We start from the raw sequence: 26,314 nt of genomic DNA, 5'->3' as shown, positions 1-26,314 counted from the left end.
GTGAGTGCGCGTGTCACTCGGGTCAGCACGCCATCATGGAAGGTAACACGCTACTTTCAAAGTTCACCATGTGCTCCTCTTCATTTCTTATAGGTAGAACTTCTGGCCCTTTGAGGGTTAGGAGTCTGTCCGTAAGATTTGTGACAGTATTTGACACAGAGGCTATGTTCACATCGTTATAAACTCAGGGTCATCCAGTTCCGTTATTGTTTGCCAAGTAAAGCTGAACAAATGACTGGTGACTGACTAATGTAGAATGTTGAAAATATTTCAAATTGGAGACCAGGATAACGCCCAAGTGACTGTAGGGCAAAAGAGTGAGGCTTGCTGACTCTCTTGGATACAGTTTCATGATCTATGCTCCCATTCTTAGGCATATTGGTTTCGCTCCCTGGAATGGTGCAGGCAGAGGAGCTTACAGCCTGGCCTCTGAACACAAGCAGAAGTACGTCGAGGACCAGAGGAGATGGGCAGTGAAGTGAGAGCAAAGCTCTGATCACCATAAACAATGAAACAGAACAAAGTGGCAGGGTTGTATGAAATTCCTACCAGACAATACCGGATAGATGACTGAAAGGAAAAGAAAACAATTCCAACAGAAAAGGTTAAAAAGCAGAACAAAGAGTAAATAACTTGCTAAACTTCTAAAGCACCTCTCACTGTGCTTGAGGTCACATTGGTGAATACAGTGTTTCAGCATGAACCAAATATAGATATCAATGAAACACAGCAGCGACAAACAATTCCTTTGGCCTTTCTACTGGTTCCTTGGCAGCTGGAGAAAACAACAGGGTCCTGACACTCAGGAAATAAGATACAGAGCAGGCACAGGTGCACAATGGTAGGTGGGGGTGCTAAGATTATGCAGCTGGATTTTCAACGAAATCAGAATTACTGATAAGAGAGACAGAAAAGATGGAGAGCACACAGACTGGAAATGAGAAAACTGAATCCTATGGTCAAGGGGAGGCAGGCAGACTAATGAGTCAGTAGGTATTATAAGGCATTAAAGCAAATAACAAAGAACTCTTAGCCATCATCTCATCTAAAACTAACATAAGAAGAAACCAAGACACACGCTATTGTGCCAGGCGTGACAACAGATCTGCAGAGCTTAGGTAAGGGGGGTAGGGGAGGGAGGCAGATTGTGAGCTCCATGTCAGCCGACTATCAGAGAAAAGCTATCCCAGTGCTAGACTGCCGGGGAACACAAGCAAACTCCATTGTCCTAGATTAGGACCAAAGGACTGGGAGAGCTGGGTAGAAATGGTCAGTATCAGTCTAAAGTCTTTTTGAAAGGACAAGGCCACAAAAAAAGGTCAGATCAGAAGCAATGACAGCTCAAAACTGCCCCAACGATAACTGCTTTTAAAACTTTCTTGATCACAAAGGCAATACATGGCCATTAGAAATAAAAACTGGTGAAACGATCCATAATTTTATTCCAAGATGGAAGCACCACTGACATAGTTTCTAAGTGCTGATACACACACCCATCCACTTATACTTTTAAGAAAATTGCAGAACAGGGGCACCTGGGTGGCTCAGCCAGTTAAGCATCTGACTTCAGCTCAGGTCATGATCTCGTGGTCTCTGAGTTCGAGCCCAGCGTGCAGCTCTGTGCTGACAGTTCAGAGCCTGGAGCCTGCTTTGGATTCTATGTCTCTCTCTTCTCTCTGCCCCTCCCCCACTCATGCTCTGTCTCTCAAAACTAACATTAAAAAAGAAAGAAAATTGCAGAATAGTTTTGTAGTCTCTTTTTTCTGCTAGAAATGATAACGAAATGAATACTTCCTTATGTTACTTTTTACATCATTTTAATCGCTGAAGATAAATTCATCACATGGATGCAAACTCCATAATTTAATTGATCACCTATTGCTAGCTGCTTATGTGAATATAATACTATTATAAATGATGTCATGAGAAATAACTTTTCCTTAAAATTAGAAAATTTTTTTTTCTTTTCATTTTTGAGAAAGAGAGAGAGAGAGAGAGCGAGTGAGCACAAGCAGGGGAGGGGCAGAAGAGAGGGGGACACAGAATCTGAAGCAGGCTCCGGGCTCTGAGCTGTCAGCAGAGAGCCTGACACAGGGCTCGAACTCATAAGCTGTGAGATCATGACCTGAGAAGTCGGAGGCTCAACGACTGAGCCACCCAGGTGCCCCAGGAATAACTTAAATAAACTGTTGGGTGCTTGCCCAATCATTCTTTAGGATAAATTCATACAAGTGGACACATACACTGTGTCATTAGGCAACAAATATTGATAGTGGTTTCCATCTCCTTTTGCCAAAAGGTGAACCAGCATAACATGCCTCACCTCATGGACTCAGGGGATAAGACCTCTTTGATTTAGGTGCTTCTTCCCTATGCCTCCCAGATACCTACCTTATCTCCACTCTTACAACTATATTTGTAATGATTTAATTGCTCATCCAGATCCCCACGAAACCATGTGTTTGTTTTTATCCCCAATGTACTTGATGAAATATTTGTCACTGTAACATGAAAAAAAAAAAATCAGAGAAAGCTTTAATGTGTCTTTTGACTGAGTGAAAAGCAACAGACTCACTGTTTAGAAAATGGTTTTTCCAATGTGAGCTACATTTACTGGGACCTACTAGGAAAGATTCATTGCTGTTCCACTAGAGATCTGGCTCTCTGAACCTGATGCAGAAGCAAGAGGAATGGGAAGTAATTCTTCTGAACTTCTGTGCCCAAAGCTGGAGGGGGAGAGTCAGGGGCAGCCCAAGATAAAACAAAAGTGCACAAGAGAGTTTATAAGAAATTTAGATGCAAAGAATCCTGCAAAGAAAACTATGAAGCAGATTTCCTCTTCACAAGCAGCTATAAAATTCTGCACATTGATGTATCAGTGATTAATTATTCCAACTACAGTCATCCTGAGAGATTTCCAAGGATTAGAGCAAAAGTAGGATAGGGATGTTGGTAATAGAGACTCAGCTCTCCAACCCACTCAACCACCTGACATTGCAGATGAGCCAAATCAAGCAAAGCACAGCAACCCTCAAGATGACTTCACATTAAATTAGCCAAGAGCTGGTGGAGGCTACCCTGAAGGAATCAAATTAAGGAGCCATGAATGCAGAGTATGAGGAAGGGGACAGAGACAAGAGTCGAAGGGAACAGGCAGCTGTTTACCTGGCTTGACGGAGAACAAGGACGGCTGTGATCACAGAGAAGGCCCTACGAGGCAGCGGAATCCAAAGGAATCCAAAGCTTCTCCATTCCCTGGCTTGTTCTCTATTACTGAGAACCATAATCTTAATTCCAATTATAATAAAGATTATTAATCTTCCATAAAAGGACACCTATTTCGACTTATTTTACAGTGGTCAGGAATTGGGCAGTGCTTCTCAAATTTTAGTGTGTACCACAATCACCCAAGGTGTATGTTCTAAGAGATTGCTGGGACTCAACTCCAGGGTTTCTGATTTAATAGGTCTGGGGTGGGGGAAATTTTGGGTAAGTCTGTAAATTCACCTTTATAAAAAGTTTCTAAGTGAGCATGGCATTGCAGGTTGGAAGATCATACTTTGAGAACCAATGGGTTAGGGAGTCAACTTGTAAGGCATTCGAAAGAGTCAAGGGTCAATGTCAAGTGTTCTCACTTTACTGTTACAATTCATTTTGGATTAAAATTACATTTCCAATAAAATAATCTTCAAATGTTTTTTTGAAATATGTCTGAAACATATTTTGAAACCATATATTTAGGTGTTGTGTGAAAGGAGCACGAGCCTCTTAGCCAAGAGGACAGTGAGAAGGTAAGCCACTCTGTGGTATGTGCAGACAAATCGGATTACCTAGAAAGATAACTCCAGAACTTCCTCTGAATGAATATAACCAGAGCACACCAAGGATTACAGCCAAGACTGGGCGAGGAAGATTTATTATGAGTTCATTATTTGACCCTGACCTGTAGAACCAGCCGGGGCTTTGTGTATAACATAGCAAAAAAACCCCTAATGGGTTCCAACCGTCCCCAACCCCTCACAGTGGTCATCAAGATATCTCACAGCTTGAGTTCTACCAGAAGGAACTGGGGGCAGGGAGGGAAGAGAAGGATACAATAAAGAGGCTGAGCAGATCCTCCTAATATCCTGAGGGAGAAAACTATCTGGAAACACAGCTCTCTCGAAGTAGCCATTTGTGTTGCTTTAAATGCAGATTGATTACTGCTATTTGGATGTTGAGTGCATCATCTTCTCTGAAGAAAGGGAAAAGCTAAATTTCCCCACATTCAGCTGTATCGTCAAATCACTTCCCCACACCAGTTCTTTTCATGCATTTTCCGTTCCGGCATCTACTTGTAATAGCAAGTCTACCCTATTCCCCAACAGTGAACCACCCCCCAACTGACATGTGCTGAATCCCACGAACAACCTCATAACCATGACACCTAACTGCAAAGACAACATGTAGTCGGGTGTATACTTCCAGGGTCAAAAAAGAAAGGACGCCACTAGGATACTGAGGAGAAAGAGCAGCCCCTTTCTCTGTGCTGGCCTCCAACCTGCACAGGCATGACGTAGTGCAGCTGAGTGGGGAGTACAGATCATTCACCTGGCTCCAGCTTTCTAGGATACTCGGGCTAAAAACCCAACGACACCCCGATTACACAATTCTACGATTAAACAGTAAAGGAAAGAAGAAAACTTTCAATCGAAGCTCTGTTTCTAACAATATTCAGTAGGACCTAGTTTTATTCAAAGAGAAATTTTCACTTGTTGAGGTCATTAGATTGAAAGTGAGAAATCTTGGTTTATTTAAAGCTGTACCATTAAACTATCAAAAAGATAAGAACAGAGGCTGGATAGAAGAGATGAATTTCAGGGAAATGCTCTCATGGGAAAATTTAATAGAAATGAGAGACAGAATAAAAGAAGATGTAAGGCAGGCAGTGTTAATAACGGACAGGGAGAAAAGAGGAGGGGCTAAGAAAACAGGAGGAAAAGAGAAGAAATAGGAAAATCGCAATATCCAGAGGTATTATTAAAGTTATTTAACGTCGGTCCCTCTGAGATTACATGCTTTGTAAGGCTTGAGTCTATTATCTTTTTTCTTCATTACTATTATCCCCAATGCCTGGGACCCAGGATATACTCAAGAAAATGAGAATGGAGAGAAGAAATGAATGCAAAGCCATCACATCCAAGATAAACCTGCCTTGAACAACTATTCCCAGGAGAGGAATGATTTGTTTTCTTCGAGAACTGGTTAACTCATATAATCTATACACTGTGATAGGATTTATTAGTTTTAAAATTTCAAAACATACAACTCAACATCAATTTTCTCACTGGATTGGTATAGAGATGAAACTTGATTTTTATTAAGAGATTTAACAAATCGGAACTGTGTCAAACCAGCAGTGCCGAGCTCTTCCATTTCAAAATCCTAAAGCCAGAGGTTTTAACGTAGCAATGGAAAGTGCTGGTGAGTTAAGTCTTCACATTTCATTCAGAACCAATACTGTAAATGCCAGTTAAATTAAACATACAGAGAGAAGGGACCTTGTCCAAAAGTTTTGTATTTTTTCCAAGAAACAGCTGAAAATTTCTTCTTTTCACCTATCAAAATTTTGGGGAAAAACTCCTATAAGTCAGGGAAAAAGTGGAGCTGCTACGGTTAAATCAGGAGTAGGAGACCTGCAGCTCCTGTGGTACCTGCGGTTCTTGTCAGTGGTACTGAAAGCCCTTCAGTGGAGATGCACGGACATTAGTAAGCCCCTCTCAGCCCCCAGTAACTGCATCACCCAGAGAGAATGTTACTTCAGTTTCTCTCTGAAATGGCTAACTGATATTGGCCCAGGAAAGAGCAAGTTCTAGCCTTCTGACCGGTCTGTGGTGGCAATGCCAGCACAGATTTCCTAGAGGTTCAAGGAGAGAGAAGTCTGCAACAGGGAGGGAGCTGTCAACCATACTAGGCAAACACAAAAGCTATTGGATAGGATTTTAATCAAGGGCTGGTGTTTATGGGGTTTGGAGATTAGACGTGCAAAAGTCAGCAAGGCAGGAGCACTAGCTGTTTTGTTTTCATTTTTGAGGCAAGGGCATGTTGCAAGGTTTGTTCAATGAGAAAAATGAGTCCGTGTGGAGACTGGGGAGACAGGGAGCCCCGGCGGAGCTGCAGCGGGGGCAGGCTGTGCTCGCCTTTCAACGACGGGGACAGCGCCAGGTTTCTAAGTCTGCAGTGTGCCGGGTGAGACAGAGAATACACACCGAAAGATAAGGGAGAGCCTGCCCTTTTTTCTTCTCCCGAGATAACCCTAACCTCATTATGTATGTCCAGAATGAATCTAAATTCATTTAAGTCTGCTCAGACACTAGACTGTTCGATGCAATTGCTTTCCAACAGTCAAGCCAGGGCATCAATTTCTTTTCTGAATATATACATCCTTATGTTGAAATTACAAAATCTTAGAAGTAAAAGGTGCCTTAAAGGAATAAAGTCCCAACACTGAGCTAACATAACTTCTGTGTTTTCCTGCCACAAGCTGCAGATTCTAACAGTTTCTAGGAAATTTTAAAATATTACGTTTTTAAATAAAGTTACTGGTAACTTTAGGAGAGTGTACACAGATGATATCCTCCGGGTCTGGACATCCAAGGAAAACAAGGCACACAGCCAGGCTTTGATGCGACTCCAAGCATTACCAGCTCATCTTCAGTGCCCGTAACAAGCTAAGCAAAACCCCACTTGGAAGACCTCTTAGAACACTAAGGAAATTCACATTCTGGCCCACTTCAAATTAAACTGGATGCGTCATATCAAATACACAAGCTAGAATAGGAGAGAAAATGAGGAGGGTCCCAATAATGACTCAGTATCTTGGAAATACCTCAAAAGGATACGAGACAGATTCTCTGAAGGAGTCAAAAGTCCCACCTTAAGTTTAGAACACCCATCAAGCCAAGTAATTCAGGGAGCCAGCTGAGTGAGAAATACTGAAATAAAATGGGAACAGAAAATGTTGGAAAGTCAATATGGAGATGAAAAATTAGGATGGTGCTGAAAAGAAATGATGCATCAGACTCTCAAAGGAGCCCATACGAGGACCCTAATAGGGGGAACCAAGTACAGGAGTGTCAACACAAAGTGTGGGTCAGCTGTATATAAGGGTTTTTTTTTTGTTTTTTGTTTTTTAAATTAAAAACACGAAGCACACACACTGGAGCTCTTAGAACTCTGGGGGAAAAAAATCAACAATTTTTCAATGGAGTCCATGAGAGAAGCGAGGTGGGAGAGTACCAGCAAAATGCCAAAACCTTATCTTGCCAGGACACAAGGTAATGAGGGAGGAGGCAGCCGATGACAGACAACTAAAGTGGAAAGGAAGGTACCTATTGGGATTAGGGGTTTATTCATCCTTTCAACAAAAAAGATGTGCTTTCCTCCAAATATGCCAGGGATTTGAGACATAATGAGGGTTTCCCAAAGGCTGAGAGGCATGTGAATGAAGGGGCCTCAAAGGGTCGGCACACTGAACACAGTTGCCTAAGTGGTGTGAGCCTGTTTCTGGCAGGTAAGGTCTGAAAGCGACAGGCAAACTTCAAACTCTTCTTCCTCTCTCTCTTTCCTGGCTTCCCAGGACGCACATAACACATCACTCCCTGAGCTCCAATCAGATGGTCTGAGGAAGGATGGCAGAATATACCCCCTTGCGGGGAAAGCAGTGGCTGCAGAGCCCCGAGAAAGCTCATCAACTCCTGCGCTGCGCTGACCCAAGGAGTCCGCTGAGTTAGCAGGCTGCCCTTTCCCCAAAGCTTATGCTTCTCTAAAAGGATTAATGGCCAAGCAGTGCCGTGGAAAGCAAAGTCCAAGGAAGAGCACTGTGTGCCACTGCCAATACCACTAGTGACAGCCCCGGGGACAGGACGCCAGGGGTCAGGGACAAAGTAATCTGTTGGAGTCAACACCCTCGTGGGGAAGGGCTAACATAAAGTACTGGCCTTGCTTCGTTACCTTCGCCCACATATTATTTACCCAACAAGTTCCAGGATGAAAGACTGATAGGAATATAGCAGATGTTACTAATTTGGCCTTTGCTAAAGCATTAGATACAGTACCTCAAGAAATTGGACTTGGGAAATTAATTCAAATTGGCTGGGTTCAGCAGACAATCACCAAAGACTAAAAAGTAGCTGAAGGGTGATAATCAAAAGACAGTTAAGTGACAGTCCATACGGTGAGAGACTCGAGGTCAACACCGAAGCCATTCTTGTTTAGGGGTTCTATTCAGGGCCCAGGAAAGGAGTAAACATCTCACTAATGAGATCTGCAGAGGACACTAAGGAGGGAGGTGGAGGATCTGCATAGACAGGGGCATAAAATTATAAGGCAGAGTTCAACTGGAAAAACAGCTAATCTATCTAGGGGAAAATAACCTTACCCACAGATAATATTCAATGGACAGGCAGGATAAGGGGCAGCAGAAGCATGTAAAACGAGCTCTGACATGCTGTATCGTGACAGAACCAAGTAAGAACGCTAAGGCAACATGGGGAGAGTATCATGGCGGAACGGAGTGCTTCAAAGCGAAAGCAAACTAAAATAAAGCGGAGTGCCAGAAAACAGGTGGTCTTAAATAAGCGGGGTCAACTCTACCACTAAAAAGGGGGGAAGGTACGTTCTGCACTGAAACTATTTTTTAATAGCTACAAAACCCCCATTCCCATCTGGCAGGTGTTCCAGTCTTTCTCGGATCTTCATTCACCTCGCTGGGAGTCAGTGTCTAGAAGATGGCACAGGGCCGCCCTCCTGGGGCTCGCTAACAATACGGCTTTAAAGGAAGACTCACAGTTCACGCTGGCCATTTCTCCTAATTTTTTATGAGGTCTGTACTGCCTTATGGCAGTGCCTCACAGGTTTGGGGAAGTGGTTAATTCCTTTCTGTTTACTCAACCTGCAACACTGCAATGACCCCGAAGCCAGTTTTTCTACCATCAGTCTGAAAGCAATGGCTCAACACAATTATCTCTAGGCTGCTCACTGCTTTAGCAGACAAGCATGTTGTTACATTGATTCCGCTTAAAATGAGTGCTAAAGAGGCTGTTTTCTTCTTAAAACCTCAAAGTTAAAAAATTTCACTATCCTCAACACCCAAGAAACAAACAATCCAATTAAAAAATGGGCAGGGTCATGAATAGACATTTCTCCAAAGAAGGCAAACACATGGTCAACAGATACATGAAAAGATGCTCAACATTACTTATCATCAGGGAAATGTAAATCAAAACTACAAACAGAGATCATCTTGCACCTGTCAGAATGGCTAAAATCAACAACACAAGAAACAACGGGTATTGGTGAGGGTGTGGAGAAAGGGGAATCCTCTTGCACTGTTGGCGGGAATGCCAACTGGTGCAGCCATCCTGGGAAACAGAATGGAGGGTTCCTCAAAAAGTTAAAAACAGAACTACCCTATAATCCAGCAATTACACTACTAGGTATTTACCCAAAGAATACAAAAATACTAGTTCAAAGGGATACATGCACTCTGATGTTTAGAGCAGCATTATCTACAACAGCCAAGTTATGGAAACAGCCCAAGTGTCCAATGATTGATGAATGAAGAAGTGGTGGACAAATACACGATGTAATATCCCTCAGCCATAAAAAGAATGAAACCTTCCCACTTGCAATGACATGGCGAGAGCTAGAGAGTATTATGCTAAGCAAAATTGGTCAGAGAAAGACAAATACCATAGGATTTTACTCATATGTTGAATTTAAGAAACAAAATGAATGAGCAAAGGGGTGGGGGAAAGAGGGAGGCAAACAAAAAAACAGACTCTTAACTACAGAGACCAAACTGATGGTGAGCAGAGTGAGTGGGTGGGTGGGAGGGTGTGTTGAATAGGTGATGGGGATTAAAGAGTACACTTGTGACAAGCACCAGGTGATGTATGGAAGTGTTGAATCACTATATTGTACACTTGAAACTAATATTATACTGTATGTTAACTGAAATTTAAATAAAAACTGAAAATATTTACAACATAATCTGTACAAATGTCACCATCTATGCATACTCATTAAACTAGCATGACGTAGCTATTTCCAACAGCGTAAGAAAGCTTGTTAGGGCAGCTGGCTAGCTTAGTTGGTAGAGCATGCGACTCTTGATCTCAGAATTGTGAGTTTAAGCCCCCACATTGGGTATGTATAGCTTACTTTCAAAAAAAAAAAAAAGGTAAAAAAAAAATAAATAAATAAAAAGAAACAGAAAGCCTCTTGTGGACTCCCTTTCCAGAGCATCTATGCAAATTATTTTCATGTCTATCTATCTGCCTGTCACAAATATTCACTAGTGGCAGAGTGACCCAGGGGCAGAAAACAGGAGTCTAGATCCTACTGTGTTGCTTAGTGCTCTTGCTATGCTGGGAATCCATAAATCTATTTTTCAAGTTACCACTAGGCCTGGCTGAGCCCACCCATGTAGGCTGAGCACAGACTCACCCTCCGAGTCCCACCAAAGTACAGTGTAATTACTGTCCATTTCCTAGAAGAGCTAGGTTATCAAATAGTACTCAGAGATATGAAGCCACATTTCCCCCTATGGGTTCTTTCAGCCAGGCTGCCTTAGTGATAATATAGGCAGGTCAAGGAGGAGGAACTGAGGAAGGATTAAGAGAAACACCAATTATGGACCATATATCATGTTATTTTATGCTGGCCATTAAAGTACCTTAAATAACCAAAGATATCGGTGTTTTCGCTGAACTCTTTGTGTTCATGAATCAGATTTTAGACAGGGCCTATTGGGAAAAGCCCACAAGAAAGAATCCAAAACGCCACAACAGTCTGACAGACTGATTTCTTAGCTGACATTCTGTGTGACATTCGACAGATGCTCTATCCATCAGGATGTGACACAGTGTTAGAGGTAAATGTCACATATCAGGGCAATGTTCTGGGCCAAAGAGCAAAAGAAGTGATCTCAATGACGAAGTCTGAAGTGTAGATAACATGTGCCCAAACCCATTCCCCCTCAAACTGTAGAGCACAGCCTGGTAACTACCAAACTTCTAGAACTAAGTAAGTGGCTGAGTGCGGCATGCACCTCTTTGAAATATGGGCTATATTTTGTTTGAGACCAAACAGTCTGCTGAACTACCCAAGTCAGTTCACCGAGAGAAGCTCGTTTTTTGCTCTTTCCTGGGAAATCTGGGAATCACTAAACTACCAGCACCACCCAGTGACAGAAGTCTCTGTGAGTAAGAGCCATAAGCAATGTCATTGGTAAGAAATAACTCTGAGCAGTACGCATGTGCTTGGGGCAACCGGCCACAGGGATCAAGGACAAGAGTAAAATGTCACAAGGCTTCTCAAGTGCTCTCCTGCCAGCTGTCAGAAGTGTGAAACCAAAACTCATTTCCTAATAAATGTTTTCATTTCCTTTGTACATGACAAAAGGTTGAGAGGTGATAAATGGGAGGGGCTGGGGAGCAGAGGTCTCTGGAGGTAAGAACCTGAGGCAAATGTCCTGCACACAGAGGCGAAGATTCATTGTTAGTCCCAGGGAATGACAGGATGGTGGTGGTAAAAATATCTTATACAATTATGTTCTCACCTAGGAGTCATTTTACATCTAAATAAGATCATATCTGATATATGCTTATTTTGCAGATTTAAAAACAACGGAGGCCCAAGTAGTACTTCATCAAGGTTACACAGCACATTTCAAGGGTGCCCCTTTTCTTCTGATGGGGAAAAACTGGGATAAAAGCATACTATAAGCTTTCCCAGCATATTGCTTGCCATTACATTCTGCTCAGGGATGGGCAGGATAGTGGGAAAGAAAAAAGTGGGGCTGTGGGTCCCACTGTGTTCACTTTAATAATTACTCATCTCACCTGGCCTCTGCAGCAAGCAGTTCATCGTAGTGCGAGGACCGCTGGTCATCATCCTGCCGGTATCGGATCACTGTGGCTAGGCCTTTGCTGACGAGGGCCTCAGCAATGTTTCTGCAACAGAAAAGATAGGTCAGTGAGCACTAGAGGTACACATGGGGCTCAGTCAACAGAAATAATAACAGTTAGCACCTGGAGGTCTTAACGCATCCTGACACGGGGAGGGAGAAGCCAAGGATTTCAAGACCAGTGAGTTGTTAAGGCTAGAAATCCAAATGAAAGGTAGAATAACAAAGTTCCCTAGCTCAGCATCTTTCTGGTTACTACAGTCAGATGCTATATCAATCCATACATAAGAACCAGCAGAAAATATCTGTAAAAAGCCCACATTAGACAGGGCTATTTACAGAATGTTATAAACAAGCCACTACCCTCAAGAAAAGTCTGCTCTAAAATATCAAGCACACAGATAAAAAACAGAACACATAAAAGCATGACCTAAATTTCTTAAAATCTCCTTTCTAGCCTATAGTATAACTAGAAAATGCCTTATTCCAGCTTGGCAATGTTAGAAAAGTTAGTCTAACATAACACCCCCAGTAATTCTCTTCTCCTCAGAACTCCTGACAGTGGTTCTCCCACTAAAGGGGGCTTCTAGAAGGTAAGGCTATGAATGGATTTGGGAGGGAGGGTTACTGTGGTGGAATGAGAGTCCATTATGAAGAAATGGCACGAGATGGGGGAGCAAATAAAGCAAAACATGTAAAATCTGAGATGAGCAGCTTTGGAGCAATACTCCAGATAAAAGTCCTTTTAGGACTACAGGAATATTCTAAGTAGACTCCTGCTTCAAGCAATTCTCGAATGTGTTGAATCCTCTTTTCTTCAGTAGAATACGAGGTGTCACGTGGTTCGTACTCTAACTAGAGCGTACACTGGAAATGACGCTCAGACAACTAATGCGGCAGATCCGCCTGGTTCCTCCCCAAGCTGGAAAGGAACCTTTGATGTGAAGCAAAAACAAGCTGCAAACTGCAAAACCGAATTTTCAAAAATTACCTGTAGCCAGCACTGGAAGACAAGAGGCATGATACTGTTGGGGGAGAGTGGTGGTTATATCTTCCTTTGTGCCTGTCATAGTTACACCAAAGGCCCCACTCAAACCATCTGGTTGACTGCCCTTCAGGGAGGAGGTAGGGTAAGCAATAGGCTACCGTACCATATGCTAGGATCTAGTGTTGTTTGGAAACGTAGTTAACTCTTAACACACTGGTGTTCTTAGAACCTCAGACTCGAGATGCTGGTGACTGGACTAACCACCCTATGTGCATATTTAAGCCACTGAAGGGCTCTCTTCATCGAAACCCAGGAAATTACTTTTTTAAAAGAAGAACAGAATATGTGAGGGTAGAGAAAATAGGAAAAGATGCTATGGCTGATTCTCTCTCATTATGTGCCCCTCTGCTGCCTGTTTATCTACTGCCAGCACGATATTAATATCTCCAAACCGCCGCGGAATTAGCACTTCTCAAAATCCACTCCCACAAAGAGGCTGCTTTGCTGGCCACCCTGTCTCCTGAGTCACTGCAGAAGCGTGCTGGCACACACTGTCATTATCACAGAGTGGGGTTTGGCTGCATGGAGAATGCCAACAGCCCAGAGTCAGCAGCTGTAGGTATTGCTATATGGTGAGAATTAATTGAGGGTGTTACCAGAAAGCCCCCAAAAGGGCAGGAGGGTGGCTCCACCCACCCACAGGCCAGAGAGGAGAACGGGGACACCCCCACCTGTGGCAGGTTGAGAGGTCTCGGGGATTTGAAATGCCTGAAGAACAAACACCTATTTGTTACTGCATTTCGAACTACAGCGCATTCACATTTTATAGTCAACACACAGGGTTTGGAGAAGAAAGCTGGAATGACTGAACAGGCAAGAAGAGATTCACACAAATACACTTCTACATGAAGAGATAGAGAAACAAAGCAAAACAGTACAAATGTTTAATGATCCACTCGTGTTACTGCTGTTCAAATCAATTTACAGAACTGAACTTGAGTACCTGCACAGCCAGCAGAGAACCAAGGGCACAAACCTTCCCTTCTGTAACCTATCAGCTAACAGACATTCTTAGATGAACCAGGTAAGGCCTCAGATTCCCACTCCACAGCCTGCCCACGACCAGCCTTTCCCTTCTCTCCACAGCTTAGAGGGTTAGTAGCTACATTCTGTTCACTTCTTATCCCTAATTACAGATTTCTCCTGAAGGGACAGTGGTGCTGGTGATTAGTGAGCAGCAAGGAGAGTAAAAGCACATGAAATAATAACAGCTGTCATTGTTGGGTATTTACTACAAGCCAAGCATGTGAAAATAACATCAAATGTATTTTTTTCTTGGTGTGTGCTCCCTTGTGAGAATTCATTACACCATCTTACAATTATAAATTGACTGTCTATCTTCCTTTCTAAATTAGGAGGTCTAAGAGGGCAAGGGCTGCATATTTCTGTATCCAAGTGTCTAGTACAATACTTGGCATAAAGTAGGCAGTAAATATTTCCTGAATGAACTTAGTTTACTTAGGATAACTTTTTATTTATTTGTTTTTTTATCTTTTATTTATTTTTGAGAGACAGAGTAGGAGCAGGGAAGGGGCAGAGAGAGGCAGACACAGAATCCGAAGCAGGCTCCAGGCTCTGAGCTGCCAGCGCAGAGCCTGAAGCAGGGTTTGAACCCACAGGCTGCGAGATCATGACCTGAGCCGAAGTCGGGTGCTTAACTGACTAAGCCACAAAGGCACCCCGGGATAACTTCTTAAATGTGGCAAAATCACATTTAATTTTATTTTAATACCTCCTGAAAATGTTGAGATACCATTTGGATTATCAGAAAAACACCTAATCACTTCGGAAATATAGCCCTGGAAAATTATTATCCTAAGCATCTATTAGCCATGCTTGCCTTGCATAGAGTTAAGGACAAAAGCTTTCTATGTGCCTTACTAGCTTTTGTCTTTCTCCTCCCCATTATCTAAAATTTGAAATTAAAGAGAATGAGAGGGAGAGAGACAAAAAAATGGAATTAGCCTAGATCCATGTACTTGATGCTCTCATTCACTTCTTTTGGCCACTAATGAAAGGTCCGGAGATTTTCCCCTTGGCCAACGATGGCTCATAACCTGACACTGGTGTATTCATCAGTTGCCCAGTGGAAAAAAGAGAACATTAAATTGTGTGCTATGGCATTAGGCTGCTTTAGACAAATTTATAAGTTCTGCTTTCTTGAGTGTATCAGTAATTCTACTCCAATTACACATGTCTGGCTCGAATGGATAATTCACAATCAGCATACAAAAAGGGACCTAACAGCCTTGGAAGTCTAACAGGAAATCATCTCTCTGTATCAGCTAGAAATACAAGGAATTAGTGCTGGGACCGAAACGCTTCTTCAAACTAAAAGATAAATTTATATTCTGGTAATAGTGAACCATCTCCATCAGGCATGATCGGGTATTCCTGATACAAACACAAGCAACATAGGCCTCACATACAGGCTTTCTCAAAAGGTCCCCAGGTAGTTGACATCTTCCCTACCCACTTGTTTCCACAGTAAGCAGGTTGCAAAAAGCTCACGCTTTCCCATTGTAAGATACATTTGAAACCACCGGGTACTATATTCTGCCAACATGGTGAACAGGTGTTCTAGGCCTACACATGAGAAGAGGATTCTTCAAAAGCAGATTTGAATTACAGTAGTTTATAATTGATGACATTTTGCCTAGCCCCTACCCCAAGACACTGATAAGTCAGATAATTGTTTAAGAATGTCCCAACTTAGCAGTGTTTATGTGTGTAATTTTGAAACAAAGTTACAGGAAAGTTGGACTCGCTGTAACAAAGAAATGCCCTCCTTTGATCCATTTGAGAGTAACCAACCTGTTATACCCTCACCCTCAAAACTTTTAGTGTGCACTTCCTACAAACCAGGATATTTTCCTACAAAGTCAAAACATGAAATGAAAAGAAGGACACATCACTGCCACCTAATCCACAAACTCTACTCAAATTTTGCCAATTATTCCAATGGAATACTTGGTGGGGGGAAAGATCCATGTCTCCTTAGTCTAGAACAGTTCCTTAATCTTTCTTAGGCTACCCCAAGGCCTTAACACTTTTAAAGAGTATAGGTCAGTTATTTTGGTGTGTCCAATATTTCTTTGTGATCAGATACAAGTGATGCAGTTTTGGCAGGAATACCACAGAAGTGATGGATGTACTGTTCTGTTCCCTTGGCCTCCTATGAAATGTATAGTTTACTGACAACGTTCACTTTGATCACACAGTTAGGGTATTATCAGGTTTCGCCACTGTAGTTACTCATTTTCTGTTTATAATTGATAGGTATTTTTTGAGGAGACCCTTTGAATTATGTAATTTTCATCCCTCAAACTCCCAAGTTATTCATTTGTTTAATTATATCAATACAATGTCATGGAATATCATTTCATTTAAAGTCATAATCCATTACTATCATTATTTGTTGTAATGTTGAAATTATTTCCAATTTGGCCAGTGGGGGCCATGTCAAGCTGGTTTCTGTTTCCTATGGACATGCCTCCACCCCCATCATTCCTTGAGTACTTCCTTGATTTCTGGTAGAACAACATATTCCAGGCTTATCTTGTACGGTTTTCTGCAGCTCTGAAATTAGCCATTTATCTAAATAGCCTACATTCACATCTTTATTTCTATACATTTATTTCTATATCAATCTGTAACTACTGAAAACCATGTGCGGCAGTCATGAAAATGTGCCTCTCGGATCTCTAACTGCAGGAAGTGTAATTGACTGACAGTCCCAGCTGCTGTGCTCTGAAATCCATCACTGTTTCAGCTAAGGCTATGCTTCCCACCAGCTGCTCCTAGACCGAGCACAGCAGATACCAAGGCAGGCCTATTGCTGAGAGATGTGGGACTCCTCTGATGGCAACTCTGGCTTGAGGACTCCTTGTTGGCTTTATGGTAACTCTCTTAGAACTTGGCCAATTAGACTTTTCCAATTCAACCTTCCTTTCCTCGCACCCTTTGCCACAGAGATTAGACCTGCACTGCAGTCTGATGGCACTCCCAGCCTCTTTCAGCTCCCTTCCCATTTTCCCTCAAAAGGGTCTTCCCCAATTAACCTCTTTCATGTCTAATTCTGTCTTGGCATCAGCTTTTTAGAGAACCTGAACTAATATACCAGGAGTTTACAAAGATACCAACAATCCTACTCCTAACACTACAGCATTCATTTTCATTTTCTTCCTTTTCTTCTGACAGCAAGAAACCTGTATTCCATTATCCTTAACAGTTTTATTTATATGAATAACCTTTGCTATATACATACATACATACATACATACATACATACATACATACATACATACACACACTGTCTCACACATTCTGTGACTTCCAGGATTTGGTCCTAACAGTAGAACTAATTTAAAGGGAATGCATCACTTGATAAAACAGAACCTGGGTGGGGCACCTCAGTGGCTCAGTGGGTTAAGCACCTGCTCTTGATTTGGGCTCAGGCCATGATCCCAGGATCATGGGATTGAGCCCTACATGGGGCTCTGTGCTGAGCGTGGAGCCTGCTTGGGATTCTCTCTCTCTCTCTCTCTCTCTCTCTCTCTCTCTCTCCCTCTCCCTCTCCCTCTCCCTCTTTCCCTCTCCCTCTCCCTCTCCCTCTCCCTCTCTTCCTCTCTCCCTACCCCCCCATTCTCAGCTCCTTTCCCCCACTCATGCTTTCTCTCTAAAATAAGTTAAAAAATAATTTTCTTAATGAATAAAACAAAACAAAATCCCCCAAAACAGAACCTGGGTTTACATGGGTAAGTACTTCAAGAGTGGGCATGGACAGTAATACCATTACATACACTTGCTCACATGCATGCATCTGAATAGGAATAACAGATAACTCTCAATGGCTCTGGCTCACAGATCTTCATCTAGCTGTTGGAGCTTAACATTTACCACTTAGAAAACATCTACATTTTATCAGTCACTGAGCTGTCCATGGCAATTGCAAAAGTGGAATATTTTCCTCAAAGCAAACATACACGTGGACGCATATCCAGAATAATGTAAGCCTATAAAGAAATGGCTCTACACTATATTCTAGTCAAGGCTAAACAAAGGGTTGAAAGATAATCAACAGCTCAATTCATTTACAAAAGTCACAATGTTGTCAAAGGTTCATATTTCACACACACACACACACACACACACACACACACACACACACACACACTTTCCATACAATGTTTACAGTAACTTCAAGGCCCTGTAGTCAAATTTCATAAACTGAGCACAACATGCACCCCATGGCTATTCATTGTGAGAACATGGATGCAACAAGACATCAGGCATGTCGCCTGGCCCCCTGTCACCCCATGACCCCTCAAAGAGTCCAATGTCTTAAAGCCAAAAAACTGCCTTCACGTTCTTTTCATATTGGCTGTACCTCTGCCATAAAGACAGGCTTTCTCGTAAGTGCTGGGATGGAGATCCCCGGCTGACAGGGTTCCAATATTGATTTCTAACATACCAGATGGCACATCTCACTTTTCCTCAGCTACATAGGGATGTTCTACTGTGGGGCTGAACCACAGAGAAGTTAAAGGGTGCTGACGTCTTTCTTTGCAAACAGGTAAGAGAAAAGAGGAAGGAGGGAGAGGTCACCACAGGATTTAACACGTAGGCAGAAAGCAGCAAGGATGAGAAATCTGTTTTCTTCAGAATATTAGGTCCACCTTTAATCCTATGGTTGGCTCTCCACTCTAAAAGATAGTGCAGAAGTGGGGAAAATGATTAATGGCTAACAGGCCCAAAAGCCAGGCTCCCTTTAGATCTTCTTTACAAGTTCACACTAAGACCTCTAATATCTATGCCCTTTGAGGCAGGAACCTGACAATTTCAGGCTTGAGATAGACTTAGTTTTTATAGGCTGACAAAATACGGCTATAAAGGGCAAGAGTGAAATTCTAGATGAGAGGCATCTACAGACAATGGGCAATGAATAGGTCTCTTTTATCATGTTACTGTTTTTCAACCAGGCCTCAAACTAGGAAAAAGTCTTACAGAGCAACAAGTAGCTTCTGAAAACTCGTAAGTAAGTCTCCAATGGATCACACATTGCCCCTTGCACCCACAGTCCTTCATCCTCCAATCTCCAATGACTGAGGTCCCATGAATCTGGAACAATGATGCACCCCACATCCACATTTTTCTTAAAATACATCCAGGAGGCACTTCCCACATAACCAAGCAGCATATGTAGACAGGAGATTCTGTTTTAGAAGCATCAATAATTAGAAACATCTGAGGTGGCACAACATCCTTTATAGATTTACCAAATCTCTCTCCTACCATATTCCCTATTTTTTCACTCCCCCTTTGAACTAATGTAATTCTAAAAATAACTAAAATAGATTTTTTAATCATTTTACTCTCAAAGGCTCCTTTTTCTGTTTAAAAAGTCCTGTTACCAGGATGACCACCAAAGGACCTGAAGAGTGGCTAGAGACTTTCTCAGAATTCATGACACAAATTGAGAACAAAGAGGAAGATTCAAATGCCTCGATGTCCCTAGACAGGCTTAGCCAGAGATGAGGGTGAAATGAGGAGAAAAGCAGTGGTTATCATGGGCTATATTAAGGTACCTGGAGTCTTAAGATTTGACATCCTTGGTCCAGACTCTGAGATCCACCTACCCAGCTGTGGTTATGTGAAACATAAGACACAGCGTGACCCACAGAGAAGCAAGCCAGACTCAAGCACGACCAACTATGGAATGGGACTGACCTGAACACCCTAGAAGCAAATGAAGGAAAACAACTCACTCTTCTGAACAAAACTCTCTGATAAGTTTTAGTTCACATTTAATGAGCATTCAGATTATGTACAGGTTCTAAACACAACTGTTCTGCCGATGAGAGCATTTTCTAAAGACTAGAGTTGAGATATGAAAATCAAGAACTCTTGGGAACGACTGTATTTTCTTTATACTTTAATGAATACTAATCATTCTTCCTCAGGGGGAGGAGGATGCGGAAGGAAAGAGTGAACACTGATAGAGACGTACTTCAGTTTGAAGAATTCAAAAGGATACATAATTCAAATGAAACCAAAGAAGGCCCATAAACAAGGCTGGCAGAAAGGAAGAAAGAAAGACAGGAAAGGAAGGAGGGAGGGAGGGAGGGAGGGAGGGAGGGAAGGAGAAAGGGAAGACAGAGGGGAAAGAAAAAGAACAAAGATCATTCCATGAATAAATTACTGTTTTGTAGACAGGTAAGTCCTTGAATGCCCACAGCACACATCCATCAAAACTTCATTACTAATAACAGGCTTACTCCTGAGTACTGACAAAGCCTCTCTACCTTCAGAGGGGCCTCTCAGAGCTTCAGCCATGTTTCAATGAGCAACCAACAGTAAGTACTCTTCGATTTAGGAAGAAAAATAGAAGCAAAGCTATCTAGGGACCAGGGTTTCAAAAGTGGGGGATGAAGAGATGTCACTTCATATTCAACCTGTCAAGAATAGGTAATTCTCTACTTCAACGTGTCTGAGCCTTATCATGCCCATTGCCTTATTTGCACTCATGCCCTACACAAGATCATACCTAGTCTCGATCTCCTGAAAGAATAACTTAGGAAAATACAACAGAAATATACTTGGAAGCAGTAGAATTAAACATGTAACCCACTTTGTAACTCTGGCTAGTGGAGAGAAGAGTGTTGAAAAATATGGGTCAAAGTGATTTAGAAAAGGAGGGGGAAGAAGCATAACATCAAATAGTTACATAAAATAGTTATGCTTACTAAATAGACAATTTTATTCTGCACCCCCCCCCCCCCGGGATTTCTTCAATAACTGTCATCTTATTGCCACCTCTTACGTGATAGTTTCATTTACTCAGCAATATCATGGTTACGGCTTTATAAGACAAGGAAAACTGGTATTATACTCTATTATGCCAGCTCCTCTGAGTATCGCTGCGCTTACCAGTCATTTCTGAGGAAGTTGGGACAATGATGAACCTTGGATGACGTATGAGGGGCATATTAAGTATAAGTTAAAATAAAATGATGTCCACCATTAAATATCTAATATTTTCCCCAATCTGCAACCCTCAAAATAAGACAAGAAGAACAGTGAAGAAAAAAAATGTCTGTTTAATAGACAGAAACTGCATGCATGGACTTTTCTGAATCTCCCTTCAACTACAGGACAGAACCTGGAGTATGTACCCAAAGTTACACTCCCTCTATGAGACAAGCATGCTTCTTTCCCAAGAGATAAACAGATCCTTCAAAAACAATTAAGCAATTAAGTATTGGATCTGGCTTGAAGAAAATAAACTGTCTAACAAATATGTACTCGCAGTCCAGCCAAACTGGTCCCCTCAATGCTGAATATGCCATGCGGTTACATTTCCAACTATCCACAGGACATGTGAATTCATATGACTCATCACCATGTAAAACTCAGCATTTCAAAAATAACACTCCCTTCCCCAGATTAAGCTTTTCTAAAATCTACTAAATCAGCTCATTCTCCTAACGTCTCCAACTGTAGGGCCATCGTACTCCCAGTCCCCTTGGCCTGACGTCTTTTACTTCCACATAAAATTAGTTGTCAAAACTGAACTCAAGTCTCCAAGTTTCCCTAATGAATGCTTTCTTTCCTTTCTTTCTACCCCAGTTGCAGGTCCCACTGCCTCTCACCTGGGCTTCTTACATCACCGCCCCCTCCCCGCCACCCTTGCAGTGCCCACCAATTTCAAACACTGTGCTCGCTGAAGCCTCTGAAAGCATAGGTCTGGAGAATAATCCTCATTCTCAAGCCCACCACAATCATAAGAGAGCTTTTGTTTGAAAATACCCAATACGGAGAAATATTAAGTTATCATATATGAAACAATGATAATGGAGGGGAAGGAGAAAAGGGGGACACAAAGAGAGAGAGAAGGAAAGAGGAGGAGAGGGTTAGGAGAAAGAAAATGGTTAGAGGGAAAGAGAGGAGACTGACTCTGTTTTTAGTACTATTCTAAGACACTTGACACATTTATTAAAACCACTTAATGGTCACAAAATCCTGATGGGTTAGGAACTCTCATCATCCCTATTTTGCAGATGAGAAACATGAGGCACAGAAAGTTTATAAAGGTCATAAGCGACAAGTTGTAACCAAGAAAGGCTATGCACAGAGACTTGGCATTTCAGTGATGAAAAGGATCTTGCTAACCACCTTACCCAGACCTCATGCTAGAAGCATCAGATGACAGAACTATTTCTTTGATTTTCACTCAAAATAATTTCGGATTTAACGAACATCTACTGGGAGTTTACTATAGGATAGGCCTTTAACGCACGTTAATCTACTCCTGCTTGCAATGCAGAGATGGTATGTATAAACAGTAAACAGTTTCAGACTTACCACAAACAATCCTGTTTCTACATGTCAGAGCCGTGACTAGAAGCCAGATTTTTTATTCCAATTCGTTTTCCTTTGACTAAACAGTGCCACAGATTCGAGTCACAGACTATTTTTTTTTAATTTTTTTTAATGTTTATGTATTTTTGAGACGGAGACAGAGCATGAACGGGGGAGGGTCAGAGAGAGAGGGAGACACAGAATCCAAAGCAGGCTCCAGGCTCTGAGCCGTCAGCACAGAGCCCGACGCGGGGCTCGAACTCACGGACCGCGAGATCATGACCTGAGCCGAAGTCGGACGCTTAACCGACTGAGCCACCCAGGCACCCCTCGGGTCAGACTATTAAAGGCATTCTGCAACAGAGCCTTGGTATATCTCTCTACACCTATTCCATTAAATGCCTTTCAATCTTCTGCTCAATCGTCTTAGCTACCAAGAGTCTTGCATTCTCCCCGTCTATATGCTGTTGGCTGCACCACTCATTTTGCACTCATCTTTGCACCGCTGTATCTTATTTTCTTCCTTTGTGTATGAATCTGGTCTTCCTAACTAGATCATATTCCTTACCAGTCCAAAATGTGCCACTTAGTAGACACTTAATAAATATTTATTGGCTAGCTGACTGATTTCACTCTTGAGTTCCCAGGGCGTTCTGTGGGCATTAGATGAAAACAAAGTAATAACTGAGTCATAGAATTTTTGAGCAAAAAATGTCCAGAGAGATAAACCAATCCAAAACCCACCAAAAACAGATAAAGACAGACCCAGAGAGAAACTGAATATTTTTAAATGGGTTGTCTAAAGAAATGCAGAGAGTGATGCCACCACTATGGGCATCTAAGATCCTTCGGATTCTCAGTCTATTTCCAAAATTTAGCCGAACGTTAAAAAAAAATCTAGCCACATATTATAAATTGATCACTCTATTACTAACATTAGCTAAAATACATACTAAACATTTAATTATAATAATTAAGTACAATTATGATAATAATTGTCTTCTAGGCATTCAGAGGACTTTTTTGGGGGGACAGGGAGAAATGATTCAAAATGTCTGATGACTTTTCTCTCAATATATATTCCAACACAAGGTAAAAATGCACATTGTAAACCTAAGTACGCTTTCTTCATCTCCTATTTTCTATGCTCCCCTTTCCCTTAAGAATTGAACATTTTGCAAAAGAGCAGTGTGGGAGGCATGGACAGAGGTGTATGGTGCGAATGTCCTCAAACTTCACTCCCTCGGTAATAGTGGGGGGCATTAACTGAATTTGTATAGTCACTCAGGGGGCTCTTTCCCCTACCACTGTCCTGGACTCACGAATTAATTCACTGACCCAGAAGAGGTCCTGCTACAAACGATGATCGCAGCCATTCCATACTTTTGTGCGTGGTCTTTATACATGTTTGAAAGACAAATATTCACACGTTAGACAATTGCCATCCCCTTTTAACAGAAAGCAATATACCGTTGTTGGAACTTTGTACCATGGAAGATGAAAATCATCAGATGCCTACTATGTCCCTAGCAGCCAGCGCATGAAAACATTGACAATGGCTCTGTCAATTACAGACTCCTGCCTCGGGAGTGATGCGAAGGAGAGGAGGCAATCAGAATTCATTTACAATGGTGTCTTGCCCCTGGGGCAGCATCCCATGCAGATGATGATGGTGTTCGAGCCACATTGCACCAAAGTAAAGACTACCCTGTTTCTTGGTTCTTGACCCTTTGGAGCTGCCCTGATCCCCATTTATTATCCAAGTCTGATGCTCTGGCCTTCGGTCAGTTTTCTTAGCTCCTCATAACTTCCCAACCTATCATCTTTTTTAGGACAACTTACTGCTGTTCCTTGCAACCAAGAGCACCTTAATGGATTTAACTGACAGCATGAAGTTGCATTCCCAAGAGTTTAAAGACAAAGTCCCTAAGCATGGGTTACACAGGTCACAGTGTCCTCTAAACAAGGAAACCTGGGAGCCAAAGCCTAGGGTGAAAGGTAGGTGCTTGTACTAAGGCCTGCGGAAGTCTGTAGGCCCAACAAAGGCCACACAAGGGTGCTCTCTTCCCAGAGTCCCACTGTATCATCCAAATGTCACCCCTTCACAGATTCCAAGGCAGGTGGTGGGGCAGCACTAATCCTTAAGCTTTTGCTTAGGTACTCAGGGAGGGAGGACGACTCTATCTTGCCTGCACTACGAGCTGGGTAAGGACTTATTGGTGTGATCTGAACCTGAATACTAAATTCAGGTCCCCAACCAACCTGTAACCCAACAGTTCCAGTCACCCTGCTAAAGAAAAGGAGAAGTGCAGGAGAAGATGAGAAGCTAGGTATGGATGGAATGAGGATACAGCCACTGGGAGAAGAAATAAAAGTTAGTTTAGGAACGTTCATAAACATATTAAAGCATGTAATATATGAAAGGTGAATATTTTAAAGTCAAGAAAACCTGTATCTATGCTGTTATAAAGATATTACTACATTTAGGTGTAAGGATCAATTATAAGTGCTTCTAACAATGAATGAACATGGGTAAATGTAAAGTAGGTCTGCTGTTAGTGAAAGAGATACTCTACCAGTTACTTCATTTGAGTTTCTAAACAAAAATGATGTCCCAACTACATTCATTTTAATGAAAACAAACAAACAAACAAAAAACAAATTAGAGGTGGTAAAATGCTTAACAGGTCCAAAATTTATCATTAGGAACTATAACCATTCCATTTTAGCTTAGTTTATCTGGTCTGTTTGCTTTCCAAAATGCACACAAGAGGAAACCGACTTTCTTTTTTTTTTTTCCTTTTTTTTTTTTTTTTTTTAATTTTTTTTTTTCTTCAACATTTTTTATTTATTTTTGGGACAGAGAGAGACAGAGCATGAACGGGGGAGGGGCAGAGAGAGAGGGAGACACAGAATCGGAAACAGGCTCCAGGCTCTGAGCCATCAGCCCAGAGCCTGACGCGGGGCTCGAACTCACGGACCGCGAGATCGTGACCTGGCTGAAGTCGGACGCTTAACCGACTGTGCCACCCAGGCGCCCGGAAACCGACTTTCTTAAAAAGACACTGACAGTGTGGCTGAGTTTCTCTTTTTTTTTTTTTTAAAGGAGGGTCTAACACAAGACATTATCTCATATCAACACTTTCATGGGGCAAAAGGATCTTCATCTAAATTATAAAAAATGAGTGAAGAGACAGGATAACACAGCAAAACAGATGAATATGGTAAAAAAAGAAATGTTAAGAATAAATGTTGATCAATTCTCTGAGAGAAGTTACACACAGCATTTTTATTTATTCTTCAATAGTGAAAGCCACTTAATGTTTCTCACTTCCTCCAGCCCTTTGCGGCCATAGAGAGCAATTATGAGCTTGTTTCATAAAGAACTCATGGCACAGAGCAGTGATTCAGGGCAGAGGATCTCGGTTCTTACCCCAGCTCTCTGGCTGTTTAAACTCTTGTAAAGGAGCTAAGCCTGTACCAGTTTCTGTATCTATAAAAAAAGGGAGTAGATGAGACTAGATAGAATGTATGCGAGCTAGACATAATTTAAAAATGAACTACCACTTCCTGATCAATCTTTTTACTTCAGTGACGTGCTTTTTTCAGTGGCAAGAAACTGACTTAACTCATTAATAGAAATGTGTTCAAACAACTGATTCAAGAGTAGAGCTGTCATCTAACAGGAATTTATTACATTTCTTGCACCTCTGTGGCTCACTAGATTATGCAGAGTAGGTTTACTACTGATCTTATCACTGAACACAGTGGGGAAAAAAAAATCAGAGTCACCTTTACATTTTCATAGTTTGCCAGGTACTATTTTGACCTATCAGGCTTACACTTGAGTAATGTAAGTAGCAGTAACACGTCAATAAAACAATTATGAGATGTTTCTTTAGTAGCCCTTTTGAGATTATAGAAGATTGTTGCACAGTAAATATTAACAAGAGAGG

At 41.9% G+C, this 26,314-nt stretch overlaps 1 protein-coding gene across 1 annotated transcript in view; it reads right to left on the bottom strand.

The window, feature by feature from the left end:
* The window catches only part of SND1 (staphylococcal nuclease and tudor domain containing 1), a 420,688-nt gene that overhangs the window by 180,040 nt on the left and 214,334 nt on the right, over positions 1–26,314 (bottom strand). Inside the window, exon 13 of the mRNA XM_019452638.2 lies at positions 11,886–11,996. Coding sequence (XP_019308183.1) covers positions 11,886–11,996 — 111 coding nt within the window. The remainder of the gene's footprint in view (positions 1–11,885; positions 11,997–26,314) is intronic.

Source organism: Panthera pardus, unplaced genomic scaffold (genome assembly GCF_024362965.1).
Source record: "Panthera pardus isolate Hobbes unplaced genomic scaffold, ASM2436296v1 HiC_scaffold_8, whole genome shotgun sequence".
Classification (NCBI taxonomy): Eukaryota; Metazoa; Chordata; class Mammalia; order Carnivora; family Felidae; genus Panthera; species Panthera pardus.
The sequence above is the reverse complement of the archived record's forward strand: the minus strand, read 5'-3'. Positions and strand labels throughout refer to the sequence as shown.